This window comes from Scophthalmus maximus, chromosome 10 (genome assembly GCF_022379125.1).
Source record: "Scophthalmus maximus strain ysfricsl-2021 chromosome 10, ASM2237912v1, whole genome shotgun sequence".
Lineage (NCBI taxonomy): Eukaryota > Metazoa > Chordata > Actinopteri > Pleuronectiformes > Scophthalmidae > Scophthalmus > Scophthalmus maximus.
Window position 1 is genome coordinate 21597432 of NC_061524.1, and position 13582 is coordinate 21611013.

The 13582-nt window shown below is 43.7% G+C and overlaps 1 protein-coding gene across 2 annotated transcripts; it reads right to left on the reverse strand.

Annotated features, from left to right (window-relative positions):
• Nucleotides 1–1836: 1836 nt before the first annotated feature.
• Nucleotides 1837–12978, reverse strand: ctss2.1 (cathepsin S, ortholog2, tandem duplicate 1). Of its 2 annotated transcripts, none has more exons than XM_035607988.2 (8): nt 12821–12978; nt 10565–10689; nt 9492–9614; nt 7596–7748; nt 6064–6288; nt 4180–4345; nt 3823–3925; nt 1837–2119 (listed from the first exon to the last, which is right to left on the reverse strand). In XM_035607988.2, the coding sequence occupies exons 1-8, from the start codon at nt 12837–12839 to the stop codon at nt 2020–2022; spliced, it is 1014 nt and encodes a 337-aa protein (XP_035463881.1). In that variant the 5' UTR covers nt 12840–12978; the 3' UTR covers nt 1837–2019. The 2 variants fall into 2 exon arrangements, with proteins under 2 accessions (XP_035463881.1, XP_035463880.1); XM_035607987.2 differs by lacking the exon at nt 12821–12978 and adding an exon at nt 10877–11032.
• Between the last annotated feature and the right edge of the window lie 604 nt (nt 12979–13582).

Consider the following 13582-nt stretch of genomic DNA (forward strand, 5'->3'; position numbering starts at 1 on the left):
ATTGTTTGTTGTGATGTTGCACTAAAAAAATAAAAATGACTCATTTGTAACCCAACACTGCACCCTGCTGACTTTATTCTGACCTTGTTGGAGGGGTTTGTGGCGAAGCTGTCTGGCTTTTTAAAGGCCAACTCTGACGCCCATACTTTGGCAAAAGGCAGTAATCCAGTACTCTGCAGTAATAAATTGTTCATGCATGACCAATCATAATCCCCCTCTGTGCACCATGATGTTTTATGAAGATATTAAAAACACGGGGAAGCCTTTATTTTCAAACAAGCATTCTATATTTTAGTTTATTGATTTAGAAGTTTGGAAGGTTTTGCATATTCATGTCAATTTAAAATTGGTTTCTGAGGATTTAAACAATGCTTGTCCACACAACATGGGTTTCTGTTGATGAACCATTATGGTGCGTTCACACCAAACTCAAAGAGAAAATTCGTATTCTGTGTTTATGCGTGAGCAAAGGCAACCTGCAAATATTTTGAATTTTTTGTTTTGGTAATCTCATCGCACTAACATTTCACTTTGCGTTTGGTGTGAACGCACCGCTACAGGAACTGGTGGCATGTACGCAATTCAAATTCAAATGTTTCCCCAGTTTTTCTTCATTCCACACTGTACAGGCCTTTCAAATCTTAGAACAGTCAATCTTTTCACTTTAAAATCCCAGATTACTGGCTTTCTTTGGTTAGCAGATTTTACAGCAGTAGTTCATTTTGTGAAATATGCTTCATTGGCTTTCTTGTGGAGAAAGAGCTAAATATGAAGTTACAGCCATTGAGCTTAGCTTTGCATAAAGACTCTAATACAAATTACCTGAAATCGGATGACTAGAATAGTTCACTGTACCAAAGAATGATCCAGCCTTTCGATAGCTTTTGGATTAAACCTCTCTGAGTATTTTCCTACCTTGAGTTAAGTCGACGAGCTGCTGCCAAGAGCCGTACCTTTAGTCGGAGTGATATTTGAGTTTAAATTTACTTTGGAGTTTACAAGTTCTCCCTGCGTCTCCGTTGGGTTTTCCCAGCTTCCTCCCACAGTCCAACGACATGCAGCTTAGGTGAACTGCAGACTCTAAAAATCGAAATCTCCCGTAGGTGTGAATGTGAGTGGGATTGTTTGTCCGGACCTGTCCGGGGTGAACCACGCCTCTCGCCAAGTGTCGGCTGGGATTTGGCTCTAGCCCCCTCGCGACCCTTAATGGATGAAGCGGTATAGATAATGTATGTAGTTTGTTTGATGAAGGGGTGTCAGCAGAAAATAAACATACCAAAAGGGCTTTCTTCATATGCAAGATACTATTACTATGGGATCAATCAAGTTCATCTATCTATCGATCTATAGGCAGCTAGTATGGTAAGCTTGCACATCAACACGTGCAGGACAGGGCAATGATATTAACCAGAAACACTCTGTATTGATTTTGGTATTGATGGCAGGTTCAACAGACGGAGCTCGAGCTGCTGGTGCAAAAGTCACTTCTTCACCACGGGATATTTAAAAGTGATTTCCCTCTGGCAGAAATCTTGCCGGTCCAATCACAACCGATTATCCGATAGTGGGCGGGGTTTATACCACGACGGGGAGAGAAGCCCCAAGATGGCTGCCGCCTATGAACGAGCGTTTGACTAAAAGTACTCGATATTTTCACATTTCTCCCTCAAAAACGTCAACACCGCTTCACGTCACATGATTGGTTGCTCTCACTGGTTGTAGGTCTGATAGCGTCCGGAGGCATTTTGGTCTGCGTCCGTTGGTGACGCCTCTTGGAAATCAAAAAATGAACCGAGAGGTCCCAGACTAATACAGATTTGGGAATTAGTCTAGAAAAACCTGATTCCTCCTCTTTATTAAAAAACGCCAAAAAGTGCTGGTACTTTAGTATACAAAGAGTTGCCATTTGTGACCCTCGTAGTAAAACATTTTCATGAAATCATTCTGTAAAATCATACACGGAAGAAAGAAGTGAATTAGGATTTTTTCCACAGACTGGGTTCGGTTTTTTCTGTGCAGCTACATGATGGGATAGCAGGCATACAGGGCGATGCCACACTGGTCGTTCTTGTTGCGCGTCATCCGGATGTAGCCCTCGTCTCCGAAATGAGTTCCCCAGCTGGAAGGAAGAGAGCGGAGAAGAAGGATTACCACTAAAATCAAAAAAGGAACTGGAGAAGATTGCTGGGATTATGGTCATGTGTGATGTGATGAAAGTCTCAACAGAGAAGTGATCAAGGCTGCATCCACATCACTACGTTTTCACTGCAAGTTTGGAAGTTGGGTCACTCGCATTTGAATCCCGATTGGTTCTTATCAGTCACGACTCGACTGACAGTGGAGAAGGCAAAACGTGGTGAATACATACTGTCAGGAACAGTTCCACCGCGTCATCGCTCCAAGAGAAGCATCATCCCTGCTCGTACTTTTCACAATTGTTGTTTTTCCGTTTTTCTGTAACCAAATGCAGAGGCGACAATCCGCTTCCTGTTCCCACCGGCACACAAATGCTCAGTGTATGTGAATGGTGGAGATGGTTGGAGATAAATACTGGCTTTCGGTCTTTTTAACCGACCGACCTACAGTTCGGCATCACTCCTGAACTCGCTGGGCCAGGGGATGGTACCTGCTCACAGGGTGAGGAGTGGGGATGATGAGGCCCTATTCTCCCTATTCCAAGTCAGCAAACAATTAACATCATTCTGGAGCTGCTATTTTACGGTAAAAAAATAGTTGCACAATGTCGCAGTTGAGTATTGTTTGATATTTTGAATATCCCTTGAATATTGTTGTTTTTTAATTAAAGTTTGAAATCGCCAAATGCCTTCGACATTCTCTTATTTGCTAACTGAGACTAAAAAGGCCTCATGTCTTGTATTGAAATAGTTGACCACACCCACCTCGCACATGTGTCCATCTTTAAGAGGGCATGAAAAAACTGGTGAGTTGATTGAAGTCCCACGACACACAAAATATCAAGAGGCTCCACTTCACCACCCGATTAACATAATTGTCAAGATTAATGAAAAAACATTCTGAACGGTTTTCAAGTTTTTACTCCCGAAGAGCAAAGGATTTCAAACAGTCGCACATACTGATCACTATATAGAGAGAAACCTGTTATCGCACATGAACTTCTTTGGTGGGTACTTAGGGGTCGTGACCCTTCAGAAGGGTGACGAGATAAATCTGGGGGGTTGTGAATTGATTAACGGGGAGAAAGAAAGAAAGTTCGACTTCACAAATCTGTGTCCACTTTTTTCCAGTTGCATTTAAAAAAAAAATATCAAACCATAAGAAAACGTTTAGAGGGAAAAATATCTCCCTGGTGACGTCCGAAATGTGACAAAGGAACCACAACCAGACACAGATTCTTTTTGTTTCTAAATACCAATGAGCTTAACCACTTACTAGAGCTGTAAGTGGAATGAAAAGTACATTCGTCAGGAGCGTAAGATTAATGCCAAAGCACAGTACAAGAACTTAAAGTAAATGTACTTAGTAACCGCTGCCATTAATACGTCTGCACCGAGGAGGAAGTGATCCCAAAATACACTGTGGTGACAAACAGCTGTGAAGACATAAACCACTTCTTCTCTGACTTGGAGCAGAGAAGAAGTTAATCGTCGCCTTTTGTGAAATTTTAAAGACTCCTACTTTGGACAGAACGGAACACCCCGACTTGCCCGTTTCACTTCCTCTTTGTCCCGCGATCAGCGGAGCCGCACACATTTCATACGTCGTACTATATGGACCAGAGGGGGGGGGGGGGGGGGGGGGGGGAGATTCAGGTGAGACCAGGGCGGTGGAATAATTCCAAACCTGTTCTTCACCAGCCAGTAGTCTTGTCCGCTCAATGTGCCGTAGCCCACAGCCAACACCCCGTGGTTCACCTTCTGGGTGCAGGTCGGGTCGTTGTACACGCCTGAAATGAATGGAATAAAACTAATATCAAAATCCATCTCAAGATGTTGATTTTCAAGCCAAAGATTATATGGATATATTTAGCAATTAAATGCAAAGGTTTTGCCTGTATTCAGATTTTAATTCACCAGTTTTGAAAAAAAGGCACAAATAAAGTTGAATTATCCTCATAAATGTGATTTATGCAGGTAGCAAATCACTCAAACTCCGATTACATTGCCAAAATCTGATGATGCCTGATGGAGTGTGACTCACCGCTTCTGTAGAAAGCAAATTTGGGCCGCGTGGCGTCAATCCCCACGGAGATGGGTCCGATGGTGGCGAGGGCCTGTTTCAGAGCCTGCTCGTCCGCTTCGGGCAGGAAGCGGTAGCTGGAGCAGTTGGCGGCTCGGTACGTGGGGTTGTAGAGGCACTGTTGCACCTGAAGCGAGGGGTTAAGACAGATGATGCACACACCAATGTTAAATATATCCAATGCTATCCTAAAAATAGGATTGTCTTCAAATGTTCTTGTGTCGTGTTGTGGATGACGTAAGAAGTTGGCCTAGGGCCCCAAAAACCACCAGGGGCCCCCCGATTACACAACATATGGCCTTTACTAGGCATCTAATGTTTACGTTGCGGGTGTTTTAACACATTCATGCCACATCGTGGGAGTGACGCAACAAATTTTGGAATTTGCCCTGAGCACAACAGATTCAGGGGAGAGGATCGCTTTGGGCGATTTGACCAGATCTCAGACGTTGTCCCGACTGTAAATGAAAATGGACGACATTAAAAAGAAGAAGAAAAGTCGAATGACCCGGATCGCCCCCTGGTGTCTGGCTTGCAGTGTAGGTCAGAAACCATGCCCCCTCCATGTTAGCAGAGGGGACGCGGTCCAACCAAATATAATCTAAGTACACGTCAAATATATTTTTCGCAAAGATGTTTCTGTCATTTGAGGTCGTTCAAGTATTCATGTTTCTGATCACTTATTTAATGAGATATTTGATGCTACAAAAAAACAGGGTGAGAGCTCGCGATCGACGGCTGACACTGACCCCCGATTGGTGGAGCTGATGTATTGGTGCTGCCCGGATGCCGCGGCTCCACTCCACGATCACTACTGCACAGACTTCAGCTCCAAATTCTGTCAAAACTGCGAGACGGTGGCGCCCATATTCGAGATATTTTGGCCTGATTTTTTGTACAGTGGGAGGAAATGGAGGCACCACCTTTATTTACACTCTATGGTCGCACACCACCAGTGGTGTCCAAAATCGGTGATTCTATATATAACATATGTAGGGGGATATATTTTAAAATTTAAATCTAAAATGTAGGACGACATCGATGTATGAAAGATGAAAAAATGAAAAACAAACATTTTCCAGTTCTTGGCAGCTGATATAGAAAGTGATTTTCAGACACAAACGGCGTCACCGTGCTCATTAAGAGACTAATTTCACTTTCACTGAGGGTCTTTTATTCATTTCCGGGCACAATTAGATCCGCGACACTTCCACGAGGCTGCCGCCGCCCTCCTCCTCCTCCTCCTCCACACAAAACAGAACACAACAGCGAACCAGATGGAGCCTGGAGGACAAACATGTTGTCCGCTCCGATTAATTTATTGTTGCTCCAAAGAGACATTAACAGCAGACCACAGACAAGTGAGGAGAGTGTTGCTGTCTACAGCCTGGAGGGTTTGTGCTTAACTTATTGTTGCTGTTCGTACACCCACGCTGTTTCTCTCATGCAGGAATTTGAACCTGAGTTTGCACTGGATTCCTACATGCTTACACTTTAAGGAATACTAGGTTTGTATTTCTTGCAAACCGGGATAACAGCATTACAAAAAGCACAAAATGACTGAGACCAACCCGAAGGTTGGCGGTTCCGCCAGTCCACGTGCCGTTGTGTCCTTGGGCAAGACACTTAACCCTAACTTGCCTCTGACGGCTCTTCCTGTCTGTATGAATGTGACAGAAAAATGTGCGGTAAATAGCAGCGCTGTATGAATGGGTGTGAATGGGTGAATGTGACTTTTCTACAAAGCGCTTTGAGCGGTCTACATGACAAGAAAAGCGCTATATAAATAGAGTCCATTTATCCCTCGAAACAGCAGTTGAGAAAACAGTCGCACCGGGACCTCACCTGTGCTCTGTAGGGGTAGGAAGCGTCGGAGTCGATGCCCTGGTTGTCGATGACGTACTGGAAGGCTGAGCTCATGAAGCCCCCGTTGCAGCCTTTGTTGCCGTATTTGCCGGAACAGTCCACCAGGTTTTGCGGGCTGAGGTCCACCAGCTTCCCCGTGGTCTTGGCTAACTGGCCCTCCAGGGCCCCTGCGGCACTGAAGGCCCAGCAAGAGCCACAGGCCCCCTGGATTCAAACGAGCCGTGTTACCGTCACGTCAATCACACCAAGCAAAAGAAACAAAAACATGTGCAACACATAACCAGCTTCTACAACATTAGACAACAAATTTCATATAAGGATGTGTATAAAAGCTGCGGCATTACCACCAGGTGGAAATATTCCGAATGTTTCAGCATCCTTTTAAACAAATTCACACTTTTGGCAGCACAAGCCACGTTTGTAATGACGGAGTGACTGGAGGATCCAGCACAGTATAAGAAGTTATTTTAATTAATTTTTCCGGGGCTTTTTCCACCTTTAATTTGACAGGACAGTTAGGTGAAAAGGGGGGGAAGACATGCAGGAAATCGTCACAGGTAGGATTCAAACCCTGGACCTCTGCGTCGAAGGCATAAACCTCGGAGTATACGTGTGCCTGCTCTGTCCACTGAGCCACCCCGGCCACTTTAAGAGGTTATTAAACAACTTTTTTTGTCAATTATATTTAACTTGTCGCACAAGAACAGAAGGAAATCCAAAATCAATACTTGTGTCTCTCTGGTTGAATAATTCTCATGCGAACGGAACACGAGCTACTAATAAGTTGGTTCAGAAAAATCTGATTTTTTCGCCCTCATGTCGTTCGCTTGTTGAATTTGCTTGTTTGGATATATATATATATAAAAAAAAAAAGAATAACATTATTGACATTTAATCATCTTATCTTTTTATGCCAATTATCCAACATCCTTTCGCCCCCCAAAAAGAGTTTGCTGAAATATAAGACAGTATAAAAATAATACAGTTAATCTTAAATTAAGGTAAGAAAGTCAATACTATATGTACAGCAGATTAAAAAAAAGATAGAAATAGACGTATAATGTACCAATAAACACAGAAATGTGCTTATGTACGAATAAGAAATGATGAACTATGATCATATTGTGTAAATGTATATATAAACTTCAACACTAATTAATTCCACTGGGTCAAACATTCCCAAAAACACATGACTACTGTTTCCAATGGTGATTTAAAAAAAAAAAAAATCTCAGATTTGAATGATTTCATTGTAATAATAAAAGGGTTGGACTTGTGTTACAGCAGTGGTCTCACACCTCCTCGGTGTCTGAGGCAAAACACTTGCAGAACAGGCGGTTGCGGTGGCAACTTCCTGTGTGAGCGGCAAACAATACATTTTTTTTAAAAAGGAACAGGAGAAGTGCTGGTCGTTGGAGGTTTTTTTTTTTCATTGTGTCGCTGGGGCTCGTCAGCGGCGACCGACACGAGCCCACCGTGGAAACACAGATTCTGCACAGTTTGCCTTGTACCTGCATTTTGACGCTGGTGACGCAGCCCCGGTCTCTCCAGTCCACGGTGGCCGGCACGTCAGCGCCCGACGCCCCGGCAAAGGGAGATGGCGCCCTCTGGATGTCAGCGGGAGGACTGAGCGTGGCATAGGACTGCATGATCTCCTCTGCTGTCTAAGACAAAGTACAGAACACACAACAAGTGGCCCAGATTCATTTGGCGGGGATTTAAAATAAGCTGGATTTCATTTCTTTTGGGACGGAAATGCAGTTAAGGTGTAAACTCTGACTACTGAAATTCATCATGCCATATGTGTTAAGTCAGCGTGAACATCTGTATCGTGTTACAATGCCACGTATATTTCTCTATTTTTATATTTCAAAGTTTACTTCTTCAGCATTCATGCCTTTATTTGGCAGAGATGGTGAAGGAGAGACGGGAAACCAGCGACCTGCTTGATTTTCATGTTCCCCCCCTTAAATAAAAGGTTTGCATTGAAACCTAAGATGTTGTTATCAAACCCTTGATGACAATTTTTTCTTCACGGTTTAGCGGTAAACTTTATTATAAATAACTATAAATAAAAAAACGAAGACGCAAACACAACCAAATATATAGAACTTGTATGAAGAAAAAAACCCCAAATCTATTAAACATATATAAAGTATAAACATAAATGCACATCTTGTCTGCCTTGTTTATTCTATAATAGAAAAGTTTTCATATCGGCAAACGTAACGCCTATACGATGTGTCTGCGAAAGGCTCATATCGGTCATTTTTACATCTGGGTCGGGCTCTGCCCAGTGTCCTAAAGGATCCGTTGCTGTTTTTGTTTGAACATTTTCTCTTTGATAAGATAAGATAAGATCAAATATTCCTTTATTCGTCCCGCAAAGGGAAAATTTCCTCGTGCCTTTAACACTTTTGTTGTGAAGTACTATTTGTTCTGAAAACAAGGCACGACCGTCTTTATTGACTTTCTTCATCCTTTCACCCTCTTTACAAAAACTCGGCAGCCTTCAAGTTTGATCGTTTCCCTTCTACAGAGTCTAACGTAACTGTCACTATCACTTCATTGAGATTCTGTGCCGTCATTTTATCATGTGTCACATTTATCAGTGGAAAAACTGGATGAAGGGAAAATGTGTAAAGTGAAAGCTGTTGCTTGTAGTGATGAACCAGCACAGAGTTCAGCCAAATCTACATCTGAACAACAACAGCAACAACCGCCACTTAAAATGTTCTCTAGTCAAGAGTGAGAGTTCTGTTATAATGATGAGTTCATGTGTGATAAGCCTTCATGTGTAATAATTGTTAAAATGTCATTTGATCGTACGTAAATTAATAACTGTAATATCAAACCGTTGCTGAGCTCGCATTTCATGCACCAGGTAATAATCCTGTCCATAAAGTCACCCAGGTAAACAGGTTGAATGTACGCGTTTCAGCTTCCTGTCCTCTTACTGCTTCCCCTCCAGGGGACAGAATCGGGAAACCGGCCACGTTCATGAAGATCAATAAACTGGACTAAAACTAAAAGTTTGAATATCGCCTAAGAATTTTCAAACCCCGACTGAGGTGAGGCCGGTTTTAAGTTCACGGGCCGAACGCGGTCTCGTTAATATTCCAACAGGAGCACGTGCGTGGAGAAGGCCTGCAGTGACGTCAGGCAAAGTGAAGACATTAGTGTGGACGTGACCCAACATGGAGCCCAACATGGAGCCCCACTGGGGCCCCCTCGGGACCCAGCTGCCCACTAGCTAGTCAGAAAATCAAAATCATCATTCATTAAAAAAAGAAGTTCAAGCTAGCTACACTGTACCTTCCGAGGCGGTCATTAACAATTACAAATGATGATCGCAAATCGATGAAATCACCGAGTATAATATTTTTGCAGCCGAGCGAGCGACTCACCAGGTCTCCCATGTGGTTCATGCCCAGGTCGTAGGTGTGAAGCCCCATCGAGGCCTCCAGGTTGTGCATGGTAATGAGCATCAGGTTCTTCTCCCACAGTTCCCTGCGGCCCACATCCTCCACCTCAACACAAGCACATGCAGGGAGAGAGCGTCAATACCTTATAAGTTAATGATACACCTTACATGTGGATTTTTATGCCTGCAAACACACAGATCCTTTTTTTTGTGGGAGTCACTTGTCGTATTTTTTAAATACATCTCTCAGAAGCAACCTGCAGCTGTGGTGCCCCTAGTGGCTCCAGGCGGTATTATTGTTCGGTCACTGTTGTGAAGACGTCGGTAAGGACGCAGTCACTTCTGCTCAGAGGCTGCTGAGGAAGTTGTCGACTCCACTTTGGAGATAACGGAGGAGAAGACAGAAGTTTGTTGACTGAACCCCCTCTTTCGTTTTCTGGCTGAATCAACGCCAGCAGCCGGGCTACTGTCCAAAGCAGAAGACGACCGTAAACATCCCAGTTTGAACAAATGATCTGGAGTCAAACGTCTGGCCGTATGGACGAGTAGCTGGTTGAGTTACTTGGTAGGAAAGAAGACAAAGCCCCTCAAGCTTCCCTCCACGGAGTGAATGTCCGTCAGCGGTTCACTCTATGTTTTATCTCTTTTTCTGTCTCTCTCCTTCTTCTCCTTCTGATTCGTTTGTTCCTGCGTCAACGGGACTCTTTTTCTACTGCGAGGTTGAGTTGTTTTTTCTCAATTCTGCTGTTCCACCGTCTCCCACGTGCCATGGGACTGATACCAGGATGAGCGCTGTTCTCGTTCCTTGTTTTGATTACACAATTCGTGACGAAGTTCCTTCGTGCCATAAATTGAGCAATAATTTGTCCGCGAAAAAAGAGAACAACATGGTGAAACCGAGACTTACAAGAAGTCCGCATAAGCGCGGGTGGTGTGTCGCTTTCCTATCACCATTACACTGTGCAATCAGTTTTGATATCATGACGAAGAAGTTTGAGACAGAAAGTTGTCTCCATCCGCTTTTGATGACAGACAATTAAAAGCCTAAAGAAACACCTCGTTTGCGTATTTCTTCCCGTGTGTCTCCTTCCACAGCTCCCAGTGGTCGTCCAGCCGGCTGTCCAACATGGCTGCTGCCCCGACACACAGGGAGACGAGCAGCAGGCTCGCCAACATCAGGCCTGGAACCACACACACACACGCACACACACGCACACACACACGCACACACACGCACGCACACACACGCACACACACACACACAGTGTGAGTGAACCACGCAAGAAGGCCGGATGTCGTCTGACCTTTGATGAAACGGCTGCCACAGCGAACGCACTGGAAAAAAAAAAAACCAAAGAAAAAACCCACCGTGCCTGAAACAGACGAATGGTTTTCGCTTCATACAAACCACACGCCGAGAATCAACGCGCCTCTCAAAGTCTGGGCGATCCGTCAGGGGAACATGCTGCGTTAAATGTCAGTCAACGAGAGTCAGAAAACGAAAGACAGGAAAGCGAGGAAGGAAGTTCTGTCAAAGCACGAATGAGATAAAAAAAAAATCTAAATTTATTGTTTGTTTGTGACAAACCTTGATATTTTCAATACGTCACTACACATAAACTTATTTCTTTACCTTCTTTCATTCAATGTACACTCAAAAGGTCTTTTCTTTAACTACAGCTGTATACAACAACTTGGAAGTGTAATTTTATTTTGCTGATATTCCTTGAAGAAAAATTAAATTTTAATATCTGACAACAGCTCTGTTCGAAGCTCATCGTGTCTGGCCCTTTGTTGACACCCTATTTCAATAAACATGGTAAACGCCTGTTGCACTTCTCTTTTATTCTGCACGAGTGCGGCAGTGTCACTTCCACAAATTTAAAGCAGCTGAATAGAACATTAATCCCGTAATGAGAAAACTGCCCTCCGACCAGAACTGAAACTGACAAATAAGCACAAGTCACCTGACACACCAGCCTCAGCTATTGTTTAATGAAATTATTATCAAAAAGTTAGCAGGATTGGACTTGCTTTACAACGTCAGTAAACTTTTTCCTGAGCAGTTTATGGTTCAATCTTCACTACAGCACGACGTTCATTTTGAACATTTGACAGCTGAGCGGAGCCGGCGGGATTGACGGCTGGTGCCGTCCAGCGCATGGCCGCCCGTTCAGGCGGGCGCGCAGTGGCCGAGTTCTCATTCTACGTCCGCTGGCAAAAAAACAAGATGGCGCAGGTCCAAAAAATTCGAAAACTCGAGGCTTCAAAACAGCAGCTCACAAACCGACGGGTGACGTCACGGCGGGTCGGAGCCATAGGCGGCCTCGCCTACGTTTCAGCCCTTTCAATTGAAACGGGCCCCGCCCTACAGGGGCCCCCAAAAAGTGACATGCCAATTTGTATGTGATATTTGTAATGTATATTGTCGTCTAGCCCTAACCCTTAGTGCGTCAGACTCCCGTACCGAGGACCTGGGTTTGCGGCCCATCATTGCTTCCCCCCCCTCTTTAATGTTTATGTTTTATGTGGGTAGGGCCCCATATTGATCGTCGACGCGGGCCCCCGGACGCACGAGGCCGCCACTGGTTGGCACTTGGGCGGCATGATTGAATTTGAGGCGACTGCTGGGCCTTGGTGGAGTTCTCGAACTCTCCTGAGTGCATTTCTAGTTAAAACAGCCTTTAGAAATGCTTCGCTGCATCAAATAGAGAATTGATATCTCAATGGAGGACGTATTTACAGAAGCTGGCGAGCTGCTGGGGCCGGCGCGGTGTAAGTGCAGATCAGCCTGTTTCCTCCGGTCTGCAGGAGGAGGTTAACTGTGACTGTTAGCTGTTATGATCAGAGTTAAGAAACTGAAGAAAAAAAATACAGGTTATGAGTTCTTAGAGTGTATATATTCTACACTGTCTTTATATGACATTTTCACTAGAGTCTGAAACACCCAGCTCAGCTATCTGACTATGACCGGTTACTAAAGTTCACAAAACCAAAACAATGAGACAAACACAAAAGAAACACAGCAGGCCCGTCCCAGATGTGGTTTTTTTTTAACTTTCATAAATCCTCCAGATGATTAAAAAGACGTGGTCCTACAGTTTCTGGGTAAAACACCTGCAGTCTCTGCGCACACAACCGGACTCTCTTTGGAAAACGTAAAAAACGAAAGTAAAACTTCATTTTACTTGTAAATAATTATAATTAAAAAAAAAAAAAAAGGAATCGATTAATAATGTTCATACGACGATATGAAAAGGCAAGAATATTCCACGTGAATTAGGAAGAGAGAAGGTTTAAAGTGTCACTCGCCTGGTTCCGTCCGACTCATCGCTGCGTCTCCAAGTCACCGACTCACTCTCTCTCTCTCTCTCTCTCTCTCTCTCACTCTCTCTCTGTGTGTTCCTGGTTGAGCTGCGATGACGACACGTGTCACGTGGTCCTCGACCGAATCACCTGGAGGTGACGTCAGGTCTTATGCTGCGACTGCAACGGGAAGAGAAACTGAAGAGGCACAGTGACAAACCAGTACCTGAGTATTTAAAACGTAGAATAACTGGAGGGCGCGAGGGAGGGGCGTCATATTATGTATTACTGAAACTAAACGCATGAGAATGTGTCAAATAAAATGGATCAAGAATATGCATATGCATCCTCGACAGCGGCCTCTAGAGGCTGTGGTGTGAATGACATGTCGAAAAAGGAAGAAATGTCATGCATTTTCCATCAGAAAAAAAGAAGAAGCCTCATGGTCACAATTTAAAAATGCTTATTGTTTCAGCAGCTTGCACAAGTTCAGATATTATAGATTTTGTAGATTTTAACTATTGTGCAGCTTTCAGATGGAATGAATTACAAACCCCACTTCAAACTGAACAGTCTCATTTCTCTTGGAGAATTCAAACAGTTATTATTAGAACACTTCACACTTTTCCATTCTTGCTGTCTGTAATTTGTGTCGTCTTTTGTTGCTGTAAATGTAAAATTGTTCTCAGGCCTCTCTTGAAAAAAGAGATTTTTGATCTCAATGAGTTTGCCCTGATAAAATAAAGATAAAATAAATAAAAGATATAA

Bases quoted from the DNA above. Each gene is read 5' to 3' on its own strand.
- ctss2.1 (XM_035607987.2), bottom strand. From the start codon at position 10,910: ATGAAGCGAAAACCATTCGTCTGTTTCAGGCACG. The intron at 6,289-7,595 runs GTACAAGGCAAA...GTTTGAATCCAG, and splicing joins TCACCAGCGTCAAAATGCAG to GGGGCCTGTGGCTCTTGCTG. The intron at 3,926-4,179 runs GTGAGTCACACT...CATTCATTTCAG, and splicing joins ATTTGCTTTCTACAGAAGCG to GCGTGTACAACGACCCGACC.